General features: G+C 40.5%; 2 protein-coding genes and 1 non-coding gene across 5 annotated transcripts; 1 reads left to right on the top strand and 2 right to left on the bottom strand.

Annotated features, from left to right (window-relative positions):
- The first annotated feature begins 9,079 nt into the window (after positions 1-9,079).
- On the top strand, positions 9,080-23,004 carry LOC121982000 (protein YLS7-like). Of its 3 annotated transcripts, none has more exons than XM_042534838.1 (5): positions 9,080-10,084; positions 10,181-10,378; positions 19,778-20,055; positions 21,038-21,184; positions 21,258-23,004. In XM_042534838.1, the coding sequence occupies exons 1-5, from the start codon at positions 9,880-9,882 to the stop codon at positions 21,270-21,272; spliced, it is 843 nt and encodes a 280-aa protein (XP_042390772.1). In that variant the 5' UTR covers positions 9,080-9,879; the 3' UTR covers positions 21,273-23,004. The 3 variants fall into 3 exon arrangements, with proteins under 3 accessions (XP_042390772.1, XP_042390771.1, XP_042390770.1); XM_042534837.1 differs by having other exon boundaries at positions 9,082-9,374; positions 9,555-10,084; positions 21,038-23,004; XM_042534836.1 differs by having other exon boundaries at positions 9,082-9,509; positions 9,609-10,084; positions 21,038-23,004.
- Positions 22,016-23,510, bottom strand: LOC121982001. Its single transcript, XM_042534839.1, has 3 exons — positions 23,360-23,510; positions 22,457-23,105; positions 22,016-22,379 (listed from the first exon to the last, which is right to left on the bottom strand). The coding sequence occupies exons 2-3, from the start codon at positions 22,652-22,654 to the stop codon at positions 22,227-22,229; spliced, it is 351 nt and encodes a 116-aa protein (XP_042390773.1). The 5' UTR covers positions 22,655-23,105; positions 23,360-23,510; the 3' UTR covers positions 22,016-22,226.
- Positions 23,511-25,628: 2,118 nt separating this feature from the next.
- On the bottom strand, positions 25,629-25,702 carry TRNAT-AGU. Its single transcript has one exon. It is a non-coding gene; the product is annotated as a tRNA-Thr (tRNA).

Here is a 25,702-nt window from a genome sequence, read left to right as displayed (position 1 = left end):
TTATCAAATCTAATGATGGTCACACTTACAATTTCTGAGCTAGCCATTGTACTTTTACACATCGTTTTTTTTTTAAATCCTAGTGTCCAGTGTCTGATTAAATCTCGAGTTGACGTTCTCGTCTAACGAGTAAATGTTGGGTGGTTGTTTAGGGCCTGTATGAGAATGCTGTGTTTTATACCCTTTTATAATTATTATATTGATTTTATTTAAAAATGTGCTATCTCATAGTTTATGAATATGCAATTAATCGTCTTCTCAGCTTAGGGTGTTATCTTATCAGGTCGATCAAAATTTGATTTGTATGTCTTCTTCCATACTTTTTCATTTTATTTTGCTTAAAGGATGTTCATATATCTTCATAATAATATGATATTGTTCACTTTGGACCTAAATTTTTATGACTTTCCTCTTAGATCTTTTCAATGTGGGACTTTGATTGAATTTCAATAATTCTCTCCTCAAACGAATGACCACCATTACTCTCATAGTCTGGGCCCTCTTGTGAGCATTCGGTCATCTTGACTTGTTCTGAGTCTCTCTGCAAGTAGCTGGATTCGATTAATTTTGACCTGCTTCGGGTCTATTCGTGAGCATCCGGTCATCTTGACCTGCTTCGGGTCTCCCTGCGAGTATTCAGTCATCCTGACCTGTTTGTCCCCCGCAAGCATCCGGTCAGCCTGACCTGCTTCGAGCCTCCCTACGAGTATCCAGTCATTCTGACCTACTCCATATCTCTCCTGAAGCATTTGGTCACTTTGACCTGCTCTGGCTGTGAACATCTGATCATCTTGATCTACTTCAAGTCTCCCTGCGAGCATTCAGTTACTTTGACCTACTCCCGGTCTCCTCGTAATCATTCGGTCACCTTGACCTGCTTTGGGTCTACCCTCAGCTTCGTTCAAGGCTACCTCACATTGCATCTGGTCTGGACCATGGCTTTAATGTCATTTGTTGTGTCTAAATGATGTCCACATATCTCCACAATGGCATGATATTGTCCACTTTGGACCTAGACCCTCATGACTTTGTTCTTGGACTCTCCCCAAAAGGTCTCATGCCAATGGAGATATCCTATATTCTTTTAACCCTATGATCTTTTATCAAATATTTTCAATGTGGGGCTTTAATTGAACCCCAACAATCCTTCCCTCAAAAGAAGGACCACAATTACTGTCATGGTTCGGGTCTCCTCGCGAGTATCTGGTCACCCTGACCTGCTTTGGGCCTCCTCGTAAGCATCCGCGCTCGGTCACCTTGACCTACTCCGGGCCTCCCTGCGAGCATCTGGTCACCAGGCCTCCCCATAAGCATCTAGTGATCCTGACTTGCTCCGGGCCTCCCCGTGAGTATCCGGTCACTCTGACCTGCTTTGGGACCTTTCCCACAAGCATCTGGTCATCCTGGCATGCTCCGGGTCTCTTCGTAAACGACTGGATCCGGTCAATCTCGATCTGCTTCGAGTCTATCCGTGAGCATCCGGTCAACCTGACTTATCTCGGGTCTACTCTTAATTTCGTTCAAGACCACCCCACATAACATTTAATCTGGATCATGACTCTGATATCATTTGTTGTGTTGTCTAAATATTTCCACAATGACATGATATTGTCCATTTTGGACCTAGGTCCTCATGACTTTGCTCTTGAGCTCTCTCCAAAAAATTTTATACCAATAGAGATATCATATATTTTTTAAAATCCATAATTTTTGTTAAATTTTTTAATATGGGACTTTAATTAAACTCAAACATATTTATATTAATGGTTAATAATTCTCGCTGGGAGAAGAGCCGCTCAAGAGGACGCGGACAGCAAACTTCGTGGTGGTCGACTCTCCCTTGTCATATAACGTCATTTTAGGACGACCGGCGTTCAGCGAGTTCCGAGCGGCCGTCTCCACCTTCCATCAGAAGATCAAGTTCCCCGTGGAGGACAAAGTGGGAGAAGCACGAGGAGACCAACTTGCAGCTCGGTGCTGCTACGTCGAGATGGTCCGAGCTGAAGCCAATTCCGCCCGGAAATCGCCACGGATCGAGGTGAACGCTATAGCTGAAAAGCCTCCCTCTTTAGTTTATGAAGAAAAAGAGGAAGTGCAGATACACCCGACCCGATCGGAGGCCACGACATTCATCGCGTCCGATCTGGAGGCGAATCAGAAAGAGGAGGTGATCCAATGCCTCCGAAGAAACCATGATGTCTTCTTCTGGTCGACACATGAGCTGCCCGGAATTTCACCAAGTATAGCGCAGCATGAGCTCCACGTCCGACCGGACGCTCAGCCAGTAAAGCAAAGAAAAAGGGACTTCAGCGCCGAGCAGAATGCCATCATCCGAGCGGAGGTGGAGAAACTCTTGGAGGCCGGCCATATACGCGAGGTCCAATTCCCGAGCTGGTTGGCGAATGTGGTGCTAGTTTCCAAGCCCGGCAACAAGTGGAGAGTGTGCATCGATTTCCGGGACCTTAACAAGGCGTGCCCGAAGGACTTTTACCCCTTGCCCCGAATCGATCAACTGGTGGATTCTACGGCCGGCTGCAAGTTGATATGCATGCTCGACGCCTATCAGGGATATCATCAAGTGCCGCTCGCCCGTGAAGATCAAGAAAAAGTTAGCTTCGTGACGGCCGACGGCACCTACTGCTATAATGTGATGCCGTTCAGATTGAAGAACGCGGGAGCCACCTATCAACACTTGATGAACAAAGTGTTCAAGGAGCAGATCGGGCGGAATCTAGAAGTTTATGTGGACGACATTCTTATCAAGTCCGTCCGAGCAGCTGATCTCTTCAAAGACATGGAGGAAACCTTCCGAACGTTACGGAAATATGGAGTCAAGCTAAATCCTCAGAAATGCCTGTTCGGAGCAAAAGGAGGGCGTTTCTTAGGATACATAGTGACCGAGCGGGGTATCGAAGCAAATCCCAACAAGGTGAAAGCTCTACAAGACATGCCGCCTCCGCGAAATACGAGGGAAGTGCAGCGTTTGACCGATCGGATAACTGCTTTGTCCAGATTCATATCCAAAACCGCCGATCGGAGCCTTCCTTTTTTCAAAATCTTGCGCGCAAGGCCACCAAGTTTCACTGGGACGAAGAATGCGATCGGGCGTTCGAAGATTTGAAAGCATATCTGAACTCTCTCCCGGTATTAGCCAAGGCGGCTGCGGGTGAGCCACTTTGTATCTACTTGTCTTCAATCGAGCAAGCAATCGGCTCGGCACTAGTGAAGGCGAGCGGGGAAGAGCCTGTGTATTTTCTTAGTCATATTTTAAAAGATGCTGAATCTCGCTACACTAGGCTCGAGAAGCTGGCTTTCGCTCTAGTCCTCGCCGCTCGGCGCCTTCGCCCATACTTCCTGGCGCATACCATCATTGTCAAAACCAATAGCCCGCTCGGGCGAGTATTACTGAATTCAGAAGCGTCCGGGCGACTCATCAAATGGACGACGGAGTTGAGTGAATTTGACATCCAATACCAGCCCCGCTCGGCAATCAAAGCACAGTTCTTTGCAGATTTCGTGACCGAGGTGCAGAATTCAGAGCCCGAAGCTATGTGGAAATTATTTGTGGACGGGTCATCCACTCGGCTCGGAAGCGGGATTGGATACTGTTGCTCTTCCCTCAAGAAGAAAAAATGCACTTATCCGTCCGGCAGGATTATAAAGCTACAAACAATGAAGCAGAGTATGAGGCCCTCATAGCCGGCTTGCAGGCAGCACGACATGTGGGAGCCGGTCGGGTAACGCTTCATTCGGATTCGCAGTTGGCCGCTCAGCAGCTCTCTGACACCTTTGAAATCAACAGCGCTCGGCTCAAACTCTACGCTGCAGCCTTTGAGAAGCTCAAAGCCAATTTTAGAGAAGTCATTGTTCGGAAGATATCCAGAGCGGAAAATCAAGCGACCGATGAGTTAGCCAAACTCGCGAGCTCAATAACGCCGGTCGTCATTCTGCAGCCTATTGAACAAATATTGTTGGTGGCACACATCGACCGTATGGAGGGTCTCACGTTTCCGAGCGACTGGAGGACACCCATCATGGAGTTTCTCCGCTCGGGTTCTACGCCGTCCGATCGGGATGAGGCCCAGCTACTAAGGAGGAGAGCCGGTCGGTTCACGCTCATTGGAGATCAGCTATACAAGAAGGCTTTCTCCCGTCCGCTTCTGAAATGCGTGAGTTCAGAAGATGCGGCATACATCCTTCAAGAAGTGCATCAAGGATCGTGCGGGGGTCATCCGGGCGGGCGATCACTAGCTAAAAAGATACTGCTGGCCGGATACTTCTGGCCAACTTTACAAGCAGACGCCGCTCGGACCGTCGCGACGTGCCTTTCTTGTCAAAGGTATCATAATTTCTCTCACCGACCGGCGGAAGAAATGAAGGTCGTTACTGTCTCTTGCCCGTTCGACCAATGGGGAATGGATATTGTGGGTCCGTTTCCTATGGCAACCGGACAGCGGAAATTTTTATTGGTGGCGGTTGATTATTTTTCCATGTGGGTGGAGGCCGAGCCGCTAGCCAAGATCACCGAGCAGATGGTCAAGAAATTTATTTGGCAGAACATCATCTGTCGGTTCGGCATCCCCCGTCGACTTATCTCCGATAACGGGCGGCAATTCACAGGAAAGTTGCTCGAAGATTGGTGCAAAAGCTATGACATCGAGCAACACTTCACGTCCGTGGCATATCCCCAAAGCAATGGTCAAGCCGAAGTAGCCAATCGGGAAATTCTTCGTATTTTGCGCGCTCGGCTCGATCGTATGGGAGGAAGCTGGGTGGATGAGGTGTCAGGCGTCTTATGGGCCATCCGAACGACCCCGAAAGGAGGAACTGGCGTCACGCCCTTCCATTTGGTGTATGGCGGCGAAACGGTTATTCCTGTCGAAGTTGGAGGTGAATCCGCTCAGATCCAAAATTATGATGAGGACAACGCCGAGCGGAGGAACATGGAGCTGGATTTGGTCGAGGAAGAAAGAGCCAAGGCATCCATCCGGCTGATGGCGTATCGTCAAAGAATGAAGCAAAATTACAACAGGCGCGTAATCCCCAGATCATTCCAGGTCGGCGACCTTGTCTGGAAGAAGGTTAAGCCGGTCGGCGACGTTGGCAAGCTTGAAGCTCCTTGGGCGGGCCCCTTCAAGGTTATCGAAAAGCTCCACTCAGGCGCTTACTATTTGGAGGATGAAGGCGGACGGCAGCTGGACCGACCTTGGAGCGCGAATAATCTTCTGCCTTATAGAATTGGGTGAAAGGTGCACTGATGTAACTCATTTTCGTGTATATTATAGTCGCCCATGCCCTTGTAATGCAGGAAGCCAAAATAATTGAAAGATGGCAAATAGCTTCGCCGAACGGCTGTGTCAAGTTAGCCTTAAAGGCCGTCGAGCTCCGACGTTAAATATCGAGAGACGAGCCGGCGTCTATAAACTTCCGAGCGGAAGATCGTCGAGCTCCGACGTTAAAAATCGAGAGACGAGCCGGCGTCTATAAACTTCCGAGCGGAAGACCGTCGAGCTCCGACGTTAAATATCGAGAGACGAGCCGGCGTCTATAAACTTCCGAGCGGAAGACCGTCGAGCTCCGACGTTAAATATCGAGAGACGAGCCGGCGTCTATAAACTTCCGAGCGGAAGACCGTCGAGCTCCGACGTTAAAAATCGAGAGATAAGCCGGTGTCTATAAACTTCCGAGCGGAAGACCATCGAGCTCCGACGTTAAATATCGAGAGACGAGCCGACGTCTATAAACTTCCGAGCGGAAGACCGTCGAGCTCCGACGTTAAATATCGAGAGACGAGCCGGCGTCTATAAACTTCCGAGCGGAAGACCGTCGAGCTCCGACTTTAAAAATCGAGAGACGAGCCGGCGTCTATAAACCGAGAGACGAGCCGGCGTCTATAAACGTCCGAGCGGAAGACCGTCGAGCTCCGACGTTAAAAATCGAGAGACGAACCGGCGTCTATATACCCTCCGAGCGGAAGACCGTCGAGCTCCGACGTTAAAAATCGAGAGACGAGCCGGCGTCTATAAACCCTCCGAGCGGAAGACCGTCGAGCTCCGACGTTAAAAATCGAGAGACGAGCCGACGTCTATAAACCCTCCGAGCGGAAGGCCATCGAGCTCCGACGTTAAAAATCGAGAGACGAGCCGGCGTCTATAAACCCTCCGAGCGGAAGACCGTCGAGCTTCGACGTTAAATATCGAGACGAGCAGGCGTCTATAAACCCGCCGAGCGGAAGACCGTCGAGCTCCGGCGTTAAAATCGAGAGACGAGCCGTCTATAAGCCCTCCGGCGGAAGACCGCCGAGCTCCGGCGTTAAAATCGAGACGAGCCGGCGTCTATAAACCCTCCGGTGGAAGGCCGTCGAGCTCCGGCGTTAAAAATCGAGAACAGGCGTCTATAAACCCTCCGAGCGGAAGACCGTCGAGCTCCGATATTAAAAATCGAGAGCAGTCGGCGTCTATAAACCCTCCGGCGGAAGGCCGCCGAGCTCCGGCGTTAAAAATCGAGACGAGGCGTCTATAAACCCTCCGAGCGGAAGACCGCCGAGCTCACGTTAAAAGAGACGAGCGGCGTCTATAAACCCTCCGAGCGGAAGACCGCCGAGCTCCGGCGTTAAAAATCGAGAGACGGCGTCTATAAACTCTCGAGCGGAAGGCCGCCGAGCTCCGGCGTTAAAAATCGAGACGAGCCGGCGTCTATAAACCCGCCGGCGGAAGACCGTCGAGCTCCGGCGTTAAAAATCGAGAGCCGCCGGCCTATAAACCCTCCGAGCGTAAGGCCGCCGAGCTCGACGTTAAAATCGAAGACGAGCCGGCGTCTATAAACCCTCCGAGCGGAAGACCGCCGAGCTCCGACGTTAAAATTTGAGAGACGAGCCCTATAAACCCTCCGGCGGAAGGCCGTCGAGCTCCGGCGTTAAAAATCGAGACGAGGCGTCTATAAACCCTCCGGCGGAAGACCGTCGAGCTCGGGCGTTAAAAATTGAGAGCCCAGCGGGCGCCTATAAACCCTCCGAGCGGAAGACCGTCGAGCTCCGACGTTAAAAATCGAGAGACGAGCCGGCGTCTATAAACCCTCCGAGCGGAAGACCGTCGAGCTCCGACGTTAAAAATCGAGAGACGAGCCGACGTCTATAAACCCTCCGAGCGGAAGACCGTCCAGTCAGTCGGACTATGTGCCTCCTTCGACTAGAATTGAAGGGGAGGCATGTGATCCGGTGGTAAGGACGGGGGACCCTCATGGGCGGAGGGTCAAAGACACGTGGAGGTCAACCCCAAGTTCGCGCCGAACGGAAACATGCCGGGCCGAACGGAAGGAGGCCGGGCCGAACGGAAGCATGCCGGGCCGAACGGAAGCATGTCGGGCCGAACGGAAGCATGCCGTGCCGAACAGAAGCATGTCGGGCCAAACGGAAGGAGGCCGGGCCGAACGGAAGGATGCCCTGCCGAACGGAGGATGCCGGGCCGAACGGAAGGATGCCCTGTCGAACGAAGGATGTCGGGCCGAACGGAAGGATGCCGAGCCGACCTGACATTCGGCCAGGAGCTTCCCGGGCCGGACAGAAGACAACCCGACCATGGGCGGGTTTTCCGACGCTCATAGTGAAAAGGGTCACCTGGCCGAGCGGATAGCCCGCTCGGCCGAAGCATAAAGCATCGTTGCTGTGGACCACTCTCAGCCGAGCACCCGGTCCAGCACGTATGACCGGCCGGACGAAAAGGGACTGCCAACCGGCCGGACACTCGCCATATAGTAAGGAGAACAGGATAAGGAAACATCCTCTGACAGCGGGTATGTCCGAGGAGCAGGCCATACGCAGGATCTTATGACAGGGGTCCGCTGTCCCGTCAAAGATGTGCTCGGACTGTAGCAGTAAGGGGTCAGGTAAGCTTTTCTGACAAGCCCATATGGAGGTATGGGCTAAGGATACGTATTCGCCTCGATATGTGTGCGTGAGTCCCTTTCCAGCCCTATATAAAGGGCCTCACCCTTCACCGGAGGTACGCGTTCTACAATTTTTAGAGCAACTTCTTCGTTGTTCGCTTACCTGACTTGAGCGTCGGAGGGTCGTCGCCGGGAACCCCTTCCCGGCCCGACTTCTATGCAGGATCACCGGAGGTCCGTACGGACAGTCAGGAGATCTACATCAGCCGTTGGAGAGCGCCACGTGCCCAGCGTCCGTTGATTCAGCTTTCGGACAGGATCAGGTAGGATCGTACGATTCTACGATCTGATTCTGAACGATCTGATTTTGATCCTAAATCGATTCTGCGTAGGATCGCGATTATACAAACTATGCACATAACCAAGGTTATGTGGAATAAAACATAACCAAATGTTGTTTGGTTCAACCTACGTAGTGCAACAAAAACTTATTTATTTGAAGGTTTTAATAAATAACCTATTTTAATATTTTACTATATTACCCTTAGTTACAAAACCAACTATATATTATTATTATTATTATTATTAAACTCTACGTTTTTTTACATTTTTCTTTATTTTTATGCGTATTTTTTAAAGTTTTTATTTTTTTACATTTTTTAATTTTTCTATTTTTTTTACATATTTTTAAGTTTTTATTTTTTTAAAAAAAAAATTTACGCTTTTTAAATTTTTTTCCCAATTTTTTTTTCCATTTTTATGTTTTTTTTTTATGTTTTCCCATTTTTTATAATTTTAATTATTTTTTTATATTTTCTATTTTTTAAAAAAATTATGTTTTTTTTACATTTTTATATTTTAAAAAAATTCTATTTTATTTTTTTTATTTTTTTTCTGGTACAGTTTTCTTTTTTATCATATGTTTCTCTTATTCGAGAATATTTTGGATAAAAAAAATTCGTTAACCCTGAAATAAAAAAAAATCTCAATTTCCGATTCTGGATTACATACCCGAGAGGAATATTACTCGAGAATCATCAATTATCTAAATCAGACAAGATTTTCATTAATAACTTTGGATGGATAATCAAGATTATCAAGGATAACCCCCAATTAAGGTACCCTTAATGGAAATAAAATTAAGGGCCAAACGACGTAATAAATAATTTTCGGGGTCAGAACGGAAAAAGAAGACCTTTTCGGCTTTTCGTTGATTTGGTGATTCGATCGATCGATCGCTCGTTTGCGTCGCATAGGTGGAAGAACGAATCCCGGCGATAGAGATTTTATGGAGGCGACGAGTTCCTTCATGCTTCATCTGAATCGCCCTTCGCTAGCTATCCCCAACTCTTAACTTTTCCTTCATTTCTTGTGCCCGTCATTCTTTTCATCTGTCCTTGTCTCGTTGATATGTTTAATCTGTAGATCAAAACTTCTTTACCGAGGTATCCGATGTTTAACTGGTCGTGAGGAGTGCTCTGGATTTTGAGGTAATCCTATTTTTTGGGTGAATGGTTGTCCCACTTTTGACCGTTCGATTTGCTTACCTATTGCCACAAGACTCACAAGTTGGAAAGTCAGAAATTCTTTGTTTGATATGACATGATCCAGGAGGGAGGAATTGGGTCAGTTTCTTATCATCTGAAAGTTCTCTCCTTTTTTTTTATCAGATGAGGAAAATGGCATTTGAAGGAATCTGTGCATTTCCTTGCGCATTTGGTTAGGTTGTCAAGATAGAAAGATTCAACTTGAGATATTCGCTCAAGGATATTTCCATTGTTTCCCACTCTTCATTTAAATTCAAAGATTGTGCCAGGTGTTCAGCGAATCCGTATCAATGATTTTGGTGGGGCTGTATCAAGATTGTGCCACTGAGACAAGGATTTGATTCAGCTTCTAGGTTGATTTTCTCAGAAGTCATTCCTGTATAGGTTAATTGGAACATATGCATATGGAATTAGCCTCAGGTTCTTTGGACTTCAGTAATCTTTGATCATGACTATGTCTTCTCCCAGAAGTTTATCAGGGGTTATGACAGTTCCACGGTCCCTTTTCAAAATAGTTGTGTCAGCCGGGGGGTTACTTCTCTTACTTATACTCATCTCATTTCAGTTGACTTGCTATCCCCTCATTTCATCATTCCATGTTTCCTTGTTACCAGTGGAGCAAAATAGGAAGTCTGATTCAGCAGTTCTCAGTGGTAATCATGCTATATTTATGTTTTGAAAACCTGAATGTGGATGCAATATAAGTAACAACTAACATGTTAAGATTCCTTCATCTGATTCTGGTGTAGGTACTGGTAATATTGATACACAGAGTGTGAATATCTCTGTTTCTCTAAATGCAAATGAGGTCATACAGCATACGGATACACCTTCATCTGCTATCTATAATGATTCTGTAAAGAGTGATTTGGGAAATTCTGATGGTGTCACTCTAGATATCAATAGATCCTCGTTTCATATTGAGGACTCTACATATTTAGATTCTGGTAAGTTGATTTATTCTCCTAACCTTCATAGTTTTGATTCATAATAATAGCTTTATTGTTTACTGGCAAAAAGCTAGTTTAGATGCAGTGGTTGATTTTGTTTCCCTTTACTTTACACGGTTTCTATTTGTAGTTCATTTTTAGAAAATTGTTCAAATCATACAATTATGGCATATAAGTGAAAAGGACGTTTATTAGCCAGGTAATGGAGCAATAAGAAATGGGATGTGTTTTTCACATAATGCATAGTGAAATTTTAGGAAGAGATTTATTCTTCAAAGTTCTAGTTGATAAAGAGTTCTATTTTTATTCAATTAGGAAGTTGAAATCCCCTAGCAAACTATTCAGAACATTGTTTTGCATTTTCTGCCAAGCACACACTATGCAACCTCATCCATGTGGGAACTTGTTATAGTGGAAGAAGCTATTTGAGAAGATTCCAGTCATCATATATCATGATGTGACAATGGAAAGAGAAGTATTCACTCATAAAAGCAAATTGAGTGGTATACTGAGAGATTCAAGTTCCAGTTTTTTCTATATGAATCTTTATCAAAGAATGCTTATTGTAATAAGGATGTTGGGATTATTGTTTTTTAATCATAGAGAGTGACCTAGACGCATATAATCTATTTATCGAGGCCCTTCACCTTTCATCGAGGATACTTAGATTAAAACACCTACAAGTAATTTAACAATTGTTTTCCAGTACACATGTCATTGTGGTTATTATTTAAATTGTTCATCTCTCCTTTATGAATTATTAAGGAGATGAAATATCTTTTAGAATGTGCATGAGAGAACAAGGAGTCGCTCGTTGTTTAGCTTAGCATGCACTATGAATCCGCCATGCTTCTCTTCCCATTATTTTCTATGTGGCCCCTAAACTTGAACCACCTTTAATTCCAACAAGTAGGAGTGACTGAGAATATCCAATGGCCAACACATACCATATGTAGTTATGTACACGGTAATCAACACTGTACAAAAAAAATTAATGCCAGTGATCAATGTAGAAAAGGTAATTGGTTAACTACCAGATCTGATGACAATCTAGTCATAATTCTTGAAAAAAAATATGAAGGAATGTGTGTCTTTGACATACTATTATTGCAATATATATTATTGGGTTGAAATTCATCAACCATATAAACTGATTGTTAGAAAAAGCAGCACATACACTATTGGTGGCTCATATTATTAACTAGTTTCCAAACTCTATATGCACACTTCAAAGATTTTCAGCCTGGTAGCATTTGTTTATTTACATAATGTTCTCATATGGCGCAGCAAGAGTTGCAGGACCTATCTTATTCATTTTGTTGCTTTTCATCAAAGTATGTGTAAAAGGATCATTATCAGGAAATTTGTCTCATTGAAATTCATATGAATGAAGTTGTTATGAACAAAGGATTGAGTAGATAGAGTGATAGACTAAGACCTTGTTGAGACTATAAAAAGTTATGATTCTTCTGTAAAAGGAAATGACAAAAGAGAAGTTACATCTGACTGTAACTTTCTTGTTTTTTATTAATACGTCAATTGCATTTAAACACAGCATAAAGCACCAATTACAGCCCCCCAGTTGAAAATAATTGCATAACCTCCTGCAGCATAAAAATTGCTACACAGCTTAACTAATTATTCCCCGCATGGTACACACCCACAAATAAACTCAGATAAAAATAGGTTATCTGGACATAAGCATGGTGCAGTTATCCTCAAACACCAAGTTGGGTAGTATTGAATTCTTCGGTTGAAAAATCTAACCAGAACATGTGTGGCCGACTTAGCCATCGAATTTTGAAGCTTGTTAATGTTTCTCATTCTCACCATATTTTTAACGGAAAAATATTTTCAAGTCATGGATCCAACCCAACAGCACTGTTACCTCTCCGTTAAAACAAAACAAATATATTTTCTAGTCAAGATCCCTTCACACAGAGAGAGAGAGAGAGAGAGAGAGAATTCAGAAAAAGATACTTCTGAATGTAACTATTACTAATATCATCCAACATTTATAGATATCAACAACCACCAATTAGAACCCCACAGTTGAAAATAGACCCTATGTAACTATCCTTAGCAACATAAAAAGGTATTTCATTGCTTAGTTGACGTATTACTGCCCACATAATGCACAAGAATATATTCAAATACAGGTAAGGTTTCTGGGACTTAACAGAAACTCTATGTTTCTGTTGAGTTATGAACTGATCTGTAAGGAATAAAGATGCATGAAGTGTGCCACTTTCTGCTGCTATGGAATCTTTTTTGTGTTTGATTGACTTGGTGAAATGAAGACTAAGATATGTGATAAACCATATAGTTGCAATTAGCAGAGCTGCGAATATTATAGTTAAAACTACTGCGTTTGTGGGGAATGACAAGAGAAAATGTTTACTACTGTCTTTTCTTTTGTAATAAGTATGTATTGAATGTTTTACCTTAAATAACTGTTGGTGCAATTGACCTCTAGGGTTTCGATGTTTGATAATGCACCCAAGTCTGGCCAGTTTGACCAAGGGTTAATCCAAATAGGACTTGATGTTTGGAAGAGAATAGTCTAGTCAGGACTAGATGATTAGCAAGGGTAAGTCCTAACCGAAAGATAGACAAGTGAGAAGTCCTAACTAGAGATTAGGCAAGTGGAAGTCCTGGTGAGTGAAGTCAGGCCCTAGTGAGTGAAGCTAGGTGGTGGAAGTCTGGTAAGTGAAACTGGACCCTAGTGAATGAAGCTAGGTGGTGGAAGTCCTGGTGAGTGAAGTCGGGGCCTAGTGAGTGAAGCTAGGTGGTGGAAGTCCTGGTGAGTGAAGTCGGGCCCTAGTGAGTGAAGCTAGGTGGAGGAAGTCCTGATGAGTGAAGCTAGGCAACGGAAGTCCTAGTGAGTGAAGCTAGGCAACCCTAGAGAGGTGACCCTAGCGCGGTCGACCGGACCACCGAATCCTGAAATATGTCGACACTGTTTTACTTTACTATTTTATCTATTGTACTAACCCAGTGTGCAGGAGTTGACAGGTCTAAGGAAGTCTAGATAGGTCAACGGGCCAACCGGATATCTAACGGAAGTCTAGATAGGTCAACGGGCCGACCGGATATCTGACGAGAAGTCTAAATAGGTCAACGGGCCAACCAGATATCTGGCAGTTGGGTCTGTAGACCGGACAACTGGCAAAATGGTAACTAAAGGTAAGTCACTGGAGGAGAGTGACTAACTGAGGACGCGTCCCGGTCGAGAGGACAGTAGGCATTGGTCCAAGTTAGGTCCATTTCGGATCCCTAATCTGAGACGTTAGCTAGTTTCTGGTCCTGGGAGGACAGAAACTAATTGCTACCATTTATTATTGTGCTAACTTTGTTTTGCAGGATAGATGTTTTAGTTATTAGACTAACACATTTTGTAGGGCAAAAAGGAGCAAAAGCCTTCATATGAACAGTGTCTGAAGGCGCCTTTAAGCAGTGAAGGTGTCTTTGTACTATTCATGGAAGGCACCTTCCATGGCTATGGAAGGCGCCTTTCAAGGGATGAAGTTTGGCGTTCGAAGCAGATAACACACAGAATTTGCGGGATAAAATGTATCCCATTGGAGGCGCCTTCAACTCCTAGAAGGCACCTTCAACACCTATGGAAGGCACCTTCCATGCTCTATTTAAGGCTGCTCGCCCAAAGCTTCTTCAACAATTGTTATACAAGCTTCCACGCGTCCGATTGAGGTTCCGACTGCTCCAGCCTACTACTGTGACTCTGCTACGACGTTGTTGCGCCCGACTACTGTCGAGGAACCGACTGACACCGAGCCTAAGCTGACAATCTTCGAATGTGTTGAGTAACAAACTGTAATTCCTTCTTTCTCTGTACCCGATTCTCTCTTCTGGAGGTAACAGAAGAGGTTTATAGTGATTTACCCATCGATAGGTCCGCGGGACCTGGGTCTTGGAATAGGAGTCGCCGAAGGCTCCGAACCAAGTAAACTGATCATGTTTTCTGGTGTTCGCTCTCTTAATTTTCGCTGCGCATACTTGTGATTTTAAAACCGACAAAACGAGTTTTTGAAAACCACGTGATTCACCCTCCTCCTCCCCCTCTCACGTGGGTATCGATCCAATAAATGGTATCAGAGCGAGATTCTGCTCTAAATTGGTGCAACCACCAATCTAGCCGGGGTTATCGTTTTCAGTTTTTTGTTAATATTTGAATTGGTGAAACTTTACCTATTCAAATAAATTTTCTTTACTTGTTCGATTTTAACTCGAAGTTGGTGCAATACCTCTCGAGTTCTTCTATATTTTTTATATCTCAAACTCTGCTAATCCAAGACCAAATCTTGGTACCTTCCTTTAGTTTTCTATCTTCAGTGCTTAATGACTCATGGTGAAGGACGAAGCGTTCACGAACCATCTCCATATGAGATGTACAAGAGACATGAATTCAATCTGTGGAGGATGCAAATGGAAACTTTCATCTTATGAACGATTTCGATGGTGGCATGACACTAAGAAGATCAACACAAAACACAGAAACCAACAGAAAGGTAATAAATTCATTTGTAAGATTGCTACCTAATGAAATCACATGCAGAATTAGAGAACATCAAGATGCCTATGAGTTCTGGACTCGACTGACCAAGATTCATGAGGAGCCGATGGAGCTAGAGGATCAAGTCAAACTAGAGCTCAGATCTGAGTCTGAATCCCCAGAGTCATCCTCAGAATCAGACCAAACCAACTTTATGACGTTAAAAGCAAAAGAGGAGGTAGAAAGATCTGAATCAGAATTCGAATCTGAAACGGCGGCGGACAAGGAGGAGAATTCTAATGAGGATTCTAAAGGTAACGTTGTAAATTCAAAATTCAAATATCATATAATATGTTTTAGATGCAGTGAAAGAGGGCATTACAAAAGTAAGTGCTCTACTTGTAAGACTCGAACCACACAATCAAAGGTAAAGGAGAAGTCGACACTAAAAGTTCACAAAGGGAAGGAGCATATCCAATGTTTCAGCTGCAAAAAGATGGGTCATTATAAACCTCAATGCCCAGAAAAAGGGGGAGCAAAGGTTAGTAGATTTACAATATATGAAAATCTTACTTTTTCTACACATGTTAGTAATTTGGATAATCATTACTGCTCAAATTTAGATTCTCCCCAAACATTAGATATGCATGTTCACTCAAACAAATCAATTAATTTAACTAACCAAGCTAATTCAAAATCATTTAATAATCCTTCAAAGTTTAAAAAATTATCTTTAAGTTTTAGAAAATTAGAAAAACAAAATAATCTTCTGAAAAATAAAATTTATAAACTAGAAAAAATAATTAATAATCTCACTAGATCATTAAAACTAGACTTGAAGTCTAAACTAAATTTAAATAAAAAAACTAAGATATAATCAAATATCTCTTGATTATGAAATTAATCAACAAATATAATAACAAACCAAACTTAAATCAGAAACATAAATTAAAATACATAAAATCTACATTTAACTCAACTAAACTACTTAAAACTTAAATATTTAAATAAACCTAATAAAACAAATATTCAACAATTCAGCGGTATGCTCTAAACTAGTTGGCACCTCAAAAATCAACAACTTACCTGGATGGGTAATTAGGGCTAGTCTAAATAGGGATAAAAAATTTAACTTGATCAACGGTACTGGTGAAGTTTTGGATGATAGTAAATTAGGAAAACTCTGTCTATGCATGCCTTGGAAGATATGACTTCGACCTGGTGCATTTGGCTTAGTGGAACTAACTGAAGCTACCCCTTATGAATCCTAACTAGTTAGATCAAAGTTTTGTACTAAGTTCAGTGGATGAGATTATTTGAAAAACCTCGAATGCATAGTTACTCTAATAATGTTCAGGTGACTCACCATAGCCCAGAAGTTTATCTAAAAATGTCTGTTTGTTGAACCCAAAGCTAAACCTGAATCTAACACAAAGTTAAACCAAACCCTGAAATTAAACTTAATTCATCTCACAAAATTATAGGATTCCCTGATTGAAAATATAAATATAATTTCAAACTAAAATTAAATTAAATTTCATTAAATGAATTCCAATATTAATTTAATCAAAACCCTGAAATCAAAATTTAATTAAACATATGTTAATTAAATTATTACATAAAAATTATTTTAAAAATCTTTTTAAAATTATTTTAAAAAACTTTTAAAAATTATTTTTTTTAAAAAAAAATCTTTTAAAAATTATTTTAAAATCTTTTTTCAAAATTATGTTTAAAATATTTTTTTTTAAAAATCCTTTTAAAAATTATTTTAAAAATCCTTTAAAAAAATTATTTTAAAAATCCCTTTAAAAATTTATTTTTAAAATTTTTCAAAAATTACTTTAAAAATACTTAATTTCAATTCAAACATAAATTGTATTTGAAATTCTATTATTATTCATCTTAGTTAATTCAAAATCTATTAACTTATCTTAATTAAGTTAACTAATAATCAGTTAACTCAAATTTTAATTAGTTAGTCCTAATTTAATAATTCATTTAATAATATGAATTTTAATTATTCTGATCAATTAATTGAACTTAATTACTATTATTCAACTTAATTACTTTCAATATTTACTGTTAATTCAAAAATAATTATTACTTATTTATTGATTAAATTATATTAACTTATAGTTAATCTGAATTAATTGGAAATTCAGCTATTAAATCAATCTTAACATAATAACTAATCAATTAATTTGCTCTAAAAATAATTTAACTAAATCATTAAATGCAAAAACTATCGTAAATTTAATGTAACACAAGATTAATCTGAAGTTCTATTTCAAAATACAGAATACTTAAGTAATTTTAAAAATATGTGTTAAAGCATCTCTCTAAACACTTAAGATTACCATGCTTGAAAATCTAAAATGGTTGAGATGCTAGGAAAAGAAAATTAAGTCAACTACTATTGCTTATATAGGTCTCAAAGGCATGCAGTCAATGTCTAAATCCTTCAAAGTCAACCGTAAACTTATAGACCCCTAGACACCTAGGTAGAATCTCTTATGGTCAGCAAGAATAACTAGAGTATGTCAGGTTAAGGGAAGGTATTTTTAAAAAATATGTTTGAAAAATTACTTTTCTAAAAATATTTTGAAAAGCCTTCTCAAACTTTATTTGAAAAATATTCTTAAAACTATTTTTTAACCATTTTGAAAATTATTTTACAAATTACTTGCCAAACTTGTTTAAAACAAAAAAAAACACTCTATGCTTTTCAAAATTATTTTGAATTATGAATTTTTCGTACTTTGACAATCATTCTTAATATATTTTGAAAAATTATTTTTACTTTATGAACATTTTTAATTTGACAAGCTCTTCTCAAAAGGTTTTGTTAAACAATCACCCTCAAATTTGTTTTTTTGGCCAGTGTATTGGAAAATGTTTTGAAAATTCACCTTCAAACTTAGTGTTCTTTTAATTTGGATCAACTCCCTCGGCACATAGGAAATTTTACTTATAGTTAACAAGAATTTCTAAGAATGTGTCAAGTTAAGGGGAGTCCTGATTAAAAGATTAAATGTAATTTTTTTTAAAAAAAAATCATTCAAAATTTAATTTTGCAAATCTTTGAAACTGAGTTTGAAAAATTATTTTCATAATATTTTACGAAATACTCTTTGCTTTACAAGTTTTTATGAAAACACCTTGAAAAATATTTTGAAAATTCACTATCAAAAGTTGCTTAAACTTTCAAAAGTTACCTTGACAACCAACTTTGAAAAATTAATCTGCAACACCACTTTGAAAAAATATGTTTTTGAAACACTTAATTATGACTTTCAAATATTATTGTTGGTGCAAAACCTAATCAAGAGTGATCTTAAGTTTATATTTTTTTGATGTGTGCCAAAAGGGAGAGTAATCTTAAGTTAGAAAAGTTAAAGGGGGAAAGTGACTAATCTCTCAAATTTTGAGATTAACCCTTAAAGACCCAAGCCTAACTTAAGAAAATTATCAATCATCAAAAAGGGAGAGATTGTAGGTACAATTGACCTCTAGGGTTTCGATATTTGACAATGCACCCAAGTCTGGTCAGTTTGAGCAAGGGTTAATCCAAATAGGACTTGATGTTTGGAAGAGAGTAGTCTAGTCAGGACTAGATGACTAGTAAGGGTAAGTCCTAACCGAAGGATAGGCAAGTGAGAAGTCCTAACTCGAGTGGCAAAAGGCGATATCGCTCGCCCCCAGCGCCCCCGCCGCACCACGCCCAAGGTCTTCACGAGGGAGGTAAATCACGGTAGCTGGAGAAGTTAGTGCGCAGTGGGAAGAGGTGCACAGGACCAGGGAATTACGCCCTGACTACCCCGCGGTTTGAACCCACGCTCTCAAGTGGCAAGCTTCTACGCACTAACCGCTCCAGATAACCCCGTGGGGCTGAGAAGTCCTAACTAGAGATTAGGCAAGTAGAAGTCCTGGTGAGTGAAGCCGGACCCTAATAAGTAAAGTTAGGTGGTGGAAGTCCCTAGTAAGTGAAATTGGGTCCTAGTGAGTGAAGCTAGGTGGTGGAAGTCCTGATGAGTGAAGTCGAGCCCTAGTGAGTGAAGCTAGGTAGTGGAAGTCCTGGTGAGTGAAGCTAGGCAACCCTAGGGAGGTGACCCTAGGTAATGTGTGATCGACTGGTATACAAGCTTCCACGCGTTGGATTGAGGTTCTGATTGCTCCAGCCTACTACTGTGACTCTGTTACGACGCTGTTGCTCCCGGCTACTGTTGAGGAACCGACCGACATCGAGCCTAGGCTGACAATCTTCGAAGGTGTTGGGTAACGAACTGTAATTTGCATACTTAATTATTTGCAATAGGACAAGTGTAGGGTGTTGCATTTGTTCCTTCTTTTTCTGTACTCGATTCTCTCTTCCGAAGGTACCGGAAGAGGTTTATAGTGATTTACCCATCAATAAGTTCGCGGACCTGGGTCTTGGAGTAGGAGTCGCCGAAGACTCTGAACCAAGTAAACCAATCGTGTTTTCTGGTGTTCGCTCTTTTAATTTCCGCTGCGCATACTTATGATTTTAAAACCGACAAAATGAGTTTTTGAAAACCACGTGCGTATCGATCAAACAGTAACTCTGTGTTATGGCGATGTATTCTATGTTATCTTAGCACTTGGCTTTTGTATATAAAAGCCATAAAGCTGCATTGTTTTTATTTGATTATTTCTATGTAATTCCTTTGCAGCTGTTCTTATTCTGTACCTCATGTTAATTATTAATTAAAGGCATTGTTTGTCTTGGATTCTGAATATAAGCTTGGAGAGAGAAAACAAATAAAATCAGACTATGATAATCTTTCCCTGATTTTAGTAACATTAGTAAATTTCTTTATTTTTTTTTTTTTTAAGAAACACTGGATCATGTTATTGACTAGGGAATTGTGATCTTTATAACGGGAAATGGATTTACGATTTGGATGGGCCATTATACACAAACAACACATGTCCAGTGATTTCACCCAAACAGAATTGCCAGGGGAATGGAAGATCTGACAAAGAGTATGAAAATTGGAGATGGAAACCTAAAAATTGTCACCTGCCACGCTTTGATGCAAAGAAATTTTTGGAGCTGATGAGAGGAAAGACATTAGCATTTGTTGGAGATTCAATTGCTAGAAATCAGATGGAGTCCCTGCTTTGCATTCTCTGGCAGGTAATTAACTCTTCTGATTTGATATACTGCTAATGCTGTTGTATTGTTTGAGCAAGTGCTAACTAGGTTACCGCATCCAGTTCAGTAAGTTGCTAGATATGAGATTCACTTGGCACATTTGGGAACTCCACATAAACTAGAGGAAAGCCTGAGACAGAATAATTATAAGTACCTTAAGATGGAGAGTTGTGATAGTGTGTTATTTTAATAATTAAACAATGCATTTGTAACTATAATGAGTTATTGACATTGGTGGTTGTTGGCATGAAGCATACATATTTCCAGGGCATGGAGCATACAAATCACCATGATATATTATTTAGATCAATATTGAGCCGCTTCTTATGCTGGGTATGGTTTATTTTGTCTGTCATTACAAGAAATGCAATCTGATAAAATATCTCATATTTTTTAGCAGAGTTTAATTTTGATATAAGTTGTTCAAAAATAAGTATTAGCTGAATAGGATTGGTGTCATCAGTGAAATCAAAATCAGCGAGTAAGTTTAAATAAAAAAAAAAAATCAAGGATAGAAGCCCACTTTGATAGTACTTATAGTGGGCAATGGGTCACCGAAATGGCTAAGCAGTTAGGAGGGTTGTTGGCATTCTGCCCTGTCAAATTATGAGCCATTCCTATTGCATTCATGGCCAAAGAAAGCACCTTGCATATTCCACTACAAACTGTGTTAGTTCTTGACAATATGGCAACAATATGGTGAATGTATGTTCTTGCTCCTAATAATATTCAATCCAACCCCATGCCTTTTACTCACATGGATGAATCTTCACAAATTTGGTGCTTTATCTGAAGATTAGCTATTTGAATGCACAATTCAAGAGATTCTACTGATTTCAGTTCATCAGTTACTCTTCTGCCAATTAACAATCTCATTTTGAGTTTCTTGTGTGTTCTAATATGCTGAAAATATCTGCATCTGGAGTCACTGTTTTTTTTATATATATTATGTGCTCCTTTACAGTTTGAAGCTCCCAAGAAGCGAAGGAAGGGCAAGAGACAATATTTCTACTTCAAGTCCACCTCCACTACCCTTACCCGATATTGGTCATCTTGGCTTGTACATCAGACCACCGAGTCCTTTGCATCTGTCCCAGATAACATTGTGAAGGTTCATCTTGATCTTCCTGATGAAGATTTCATGGAAAACCTCCCAAAATTTGATGTCGTGGTTCTTTCTTCAGGCCACTGGTTTGTGAAACAGTCTGCCTACATTCTCAACGGCACACTCGTTGGGGGACAACTGTGGCAGCCCAAGGGAGAAGGGAATATGCAGATCAAGAACATCGACGCTTTCGGTATTTCAGTAGAGACCTGCCTGACTGCGATTGCCTCTCATCCAAACTTCACAGGTTTAGCCATTGTTCGCTCATATTCACCAGATCATTATGAAGGCGGAGCTTGGAACACCGGAGGTTCATGTACAGGAAAGGATAGGCCATTGACCACTGTGGTAAGAAATGGATTCACGGATGTGATGCATGAGAAACAGGTTAATAGCTTCGTAAATGCAGTGAAGAAAGCTAGGGTCGACTCTAAGTTAAGATTGATGGACATAACTGAGCCATTCGCGTATAGGCCAGATGGACATCCGGGTCCGTATAGAAGTCCCGATCCTAACAAGAATACTAAAAGGGGAGCCAACGGTGAACCCCCGCCCCAGGATTGCCTTCACTGGTGCATGCCTGGTCCAATTGATACTTGGAACGAGATTCTCCTTGAGGTTATTAGGAGAGAATTTCATGGAAGATGAGTTTGTTTTGGCTTTTATACTGCTCATACTTTAGTTTGGTTTAACTGAAGATGCTTCACTGGCTCACCGGATACTTTGCCACGAAGAGGAACCAAAACTTGCTCGACGCCTTGATCACGATCGCATGGGCATATGGAGAAATTTAGCATATCTTTCATCTCAGAACATTTTGATAACAACAAAAAGGAGTCGAGGAAAATAAGATTATGTTTTGTTTTTTACTTTAAACTCATTCAATCAAATAATTATTAGTAATCTAGATTCTTAACCAACAAGGGCCAAGATTCATTCTGCTTAGATCAGATTCATAGATCTGAAAGCGACTTCACTGGAAAGCACCATGAAATTGTCTCCTGTGTTCTCGGCCAGGAGATCCCAAATCCTCCTCACACCACCATTTTTACATGCAGGCTGCTGAAGAAGCATAGTGCGAAGGCGGCCACCTCGATCCCTCTCTCGGCGAAGGAAGAGGTGCGAGCTGAGCCAGGAAGGTTGGATGCTCCTCGCCCGGCATTACCACGAACACGTCGCGCGCATGCGGATTGCCGCCGACCTGCAGCATCAGAAAACAATCGCACAGACGATGCCATGAAGTTAACGCAAGACACACAGTCGATCTCGTGTGCTCACAGCCAGCGAACTCCCAGCCTTCTCGTGCGACTGAACCGGAGCCGGCGACAGGCGGACCTCCGGCGGAGATTCCCGCGCAGTGTTCCGCGACCGGAGCAGGGACATTCTCGGTATGATGAGATGCTCGACCAGCGCCATGACGAGGAACATGGAGACCAAGATTGCAGTGGCTGCTAAGCCAAAGGAGATGGCGCTCATGGATGCCGCCACTCAGCCTCATCTCTCATCGAGTCCCTGCTCCATCTCCAAGAAAGAAAGAAACAAGTCAATATAAAAGATGATCCATTTGAGCTGCCCACATCAAGTACAGATGAAAATGAGTAAAAGAAAGAAAGAGAGAAGGGGAAAAAAACAATTTGCTAAAGGATGAGAATGGAGTCAAACATCCTTTGCTTCCAAGGCATAATTTTATGAACGATAACAGCAATTATTGTAGTTTGTCTGATGAGAAAAGAAGTAGGAGGACAAGGGAGCAAGGCTTTTATGTCCATAGTGCACTGGAGGGGTCCCTTGTCAACACAACAGTATGATGAACTTGGTCTAACAAGGTAGCTGAATGGTGGAACCAAGCACGCATTGAAGGTGCCGTTTGTTCCTCTGAGCAACTGTATCAACCACGTCTGATCTGTAGGCTGGCTCTTTTTTTTCCCTGCATCGAGCACAATATGAGGAATCACTGAGAAGAGTGATCGAGAGGATTATCAATGGAGGAGAAGCAATTAAGAAGCTCGGCAGTCCTTGTCTCCGGAGAAGGTAGGCCGGCATGAATGATGCAATTAAGAAGAAGCTTTGATTTTTCTTTTTTCCTTTTTTCTTATTTTTTTTTTTCTCGAGGGGGGAAAAAACAGAAGAAGAAATTTGTTCATCGAGTGATGATGCTAAAGTTTAATTATGATGAGCTACCTTGTTTGGAGTCCTTATCGTAGGAGTTGAAGCATAATTGGAAAGACGAAAGGTGCTTGTGGGCTGCAGTGTTGCAGTGAGACCATGCATATGTCCATCACTTTCCGTGTCTCCTTCCTTCTTGTTGCAATTAAGATGTGGGCGAGGAAAAGATGGAAGATGTGGGCGAGGAAGAAAGTTAAATGAATGCTTAAGAACATTGTTTAGATGTTGAATTGGTTAAGAATTTTTATTTATATTTGATATTTACGGTTTATAAAAGATAGATTTTTTACTTCAACTTGTTGTGAATGATGACACAATGGCAGCTGAACTAGTATCAACAATAAAAAAATATCATACTTATCCACACAAAAAAAATATATATATCATATGAGAACTCATAAATAAAGCATGCTTTCATTGGTATTTCGTAACTCATGATTGAGCAGCTTGTAAACACAATATTTGGAACGACTATTCATAAAGAAACACTTGTGTTGAGATCGAATGAAATAAGATAATATCTAAATGGATTACTAAATAACAATCGATATGATTAATATAGATGGTCCAATATTAAACAAACGAAGATCTTCTTTGTATGGGAGATCTTTTAAAAGTAGTTAAGTATCATTTGTCAAAGCTTGAAGAATTCCCGAGGGACTAGCATATTGAGCCTCAATATGTGGTTGTAGCATTGCAAATATTTCTATTTCTAACCACACAATTACTAGTACTCATATTGTAATTCACAATATAAGGATCAAAATGGGTATAGAGGTCCATATGAACTCATGGACCTCTTTTAAGGATTATGATGTAGAAAAAGAATTGATAGTTTATATTTTTGGTCTATCAAGTATCATTTCAACAATCAACTTCTCCTATAATAATATTTATAATACTTAGTATTATCATGATATTAGTCAATTTCATTCTTTTAATTAGTTGAGAAAGAATTTGTAAATTTATAAAACTAAGTGGATGAAATTTCCATCTCCAAGAGAAAATACTATTATCTCTTATCAAATAAATTCCTAATTACTCTTTAGAGCTTCCACTCTTACATGAAGTTCTTGTTTCAACCATTCAAAATTGGGTGAAATTTTTTTACTAATAAATATATATTCAAAATCATTTCATTCTAAATTTTTTTACTCTACCAAAATATAGAACTTCTAAATTCTCATAGCTCCGTCAAAAATTCCTTTAGTCTTTCCAATTATGCTTCAATTCTTAGGAAAATGACTCCAAACAAGGTCTCGTCATAATTAAACTTTAGCATCATCACTTTCTTGTCTCCTTCCTTGTTGTAATTAACATGTGAGCTAGGAAAAGATGGAAGATGTAGACGATGAAGAAAGTTAAATGAATGCTTAAGAACATTATTTAGATTATTTAGATGTTGAATTGGTTAAGAATTTTTATTTTTATTTGATATTTACAGTTTAGAAAAGATAGATTTATAACTTGAACTTATTGTGAATGAATAAACACCAATGGCTAAACAATATCATACTTATCTATAACAAAAATAAAAAATAAATTATGCTTTCATTGAGAGTTGAACTCAAGACCTCACTTTTGGTCTATCAAGTATCATTTCAACAATCAACTTCTCTTATAACAGTATTTGTATTATTTAGTATCATCATGATATTAACCAATTTTATTCTTTTAACTAGTTAAGAAAGAATTTATAAATTTATAAAATTAAGTGGATGAATTTTTCATCTCCAAGGGAAAATACTATTATCTCCTATCAACTAAATTCCTAATTACTCTTTAGAGCTTCCACTCTTACGTGAAATTCTTATTTCAACCATTCAAAATTGGGTAAAGATTTTTTACTAATAAATTTATATTCAAAATCATTTCATTCTAATTTTTTTACTCTACCAAAATATAGAACTTCTAAATTTTCATAGGCTCCGTCAAAAATTCCTTTAGTCTTTCCAATTATGCTTCAACTCTTAGGATAAGGACTCCAAACAAGGTCTCGTCATAATTAAATTTTAGCATCATCACTTTCTTGTCTCCTTCCCTCTTGTCGTAATTAAGATGTGAGCTAGGAAAAGATCAAAGACGGAAGATGTAGACGATGAAGAAAGTTAAATGAATGCTTAAGAACATTATTTAGATGTTGAATTGGTTAAGAATTTATATTTTTATTTGATATTTACAGTTTAAAAAAGATAGATTTTTAACTTAGAACTTATTGTGAATGAATAAACACCAACAATGGCTAAAAAATTATATAGTTATCCACAAAAAAAAAAAAAAATTATGCTTTCATCGAGAGTTGAACTCAAGACCTCCCGCTTACTAAACGGGTGCTCTAACCAACTGAGCTATGAAAGC

This window comes from Zingiber officinale, chromosome 5A, assembly GCF_018446385.1.
Source record: "Zingiber officinale cultivar Zhangliang chromosome 5A, Zo_v1.1, whole genome shotgun sequence".
NCBI lineage: Eukaryota > Viridiplantae > Streptophyta > Magnoliopsida > Zingiberales > Zingiberaceae > Zingiber > Zingiber officinale.
Note: the sequence above shows the minus strand (reverse complement) of the source record. Positions and strands in the feature narration are given on the sequence as shown.

Coding starts and splice junctions, on each gene's coding strand:
- LOC121982000 (XM_042534837.1), top strand. CDS start 9,880: ATGACTATGTCTTCTCCCAGAAGTTTATCAGGGGTTATGACAGTTCCA. Junction 10,085..10,180: donor TGATTCAGCAGTTCTCAGTG/GTAATCATGCTA, acceptor ATTCTGGTGTAG/GTACTGGTAATATTGATACA. Junction 20,056..21,037: donor TGCTTTGCATTCTCTGGCAG/GTAATTAACTCT, acceptor GCTCCTTTACAG/TTTGAAGCTCCCAAGAAGCG.
- LOC121982001 (XM_042534839.1), bottom strand. CDS start 22,654: ATGAGCGCCATCTCCTTTGGCTTAGCAGCCACTGCAATCTTGGTCTCC. Junction 22,380..22,456: donor AGGCTGGGAGTTCGCTGGCT/GTGAGCACACGA, acceptor CTGATGCTGCAG/GTCGGCGGCAATCCGCATGC.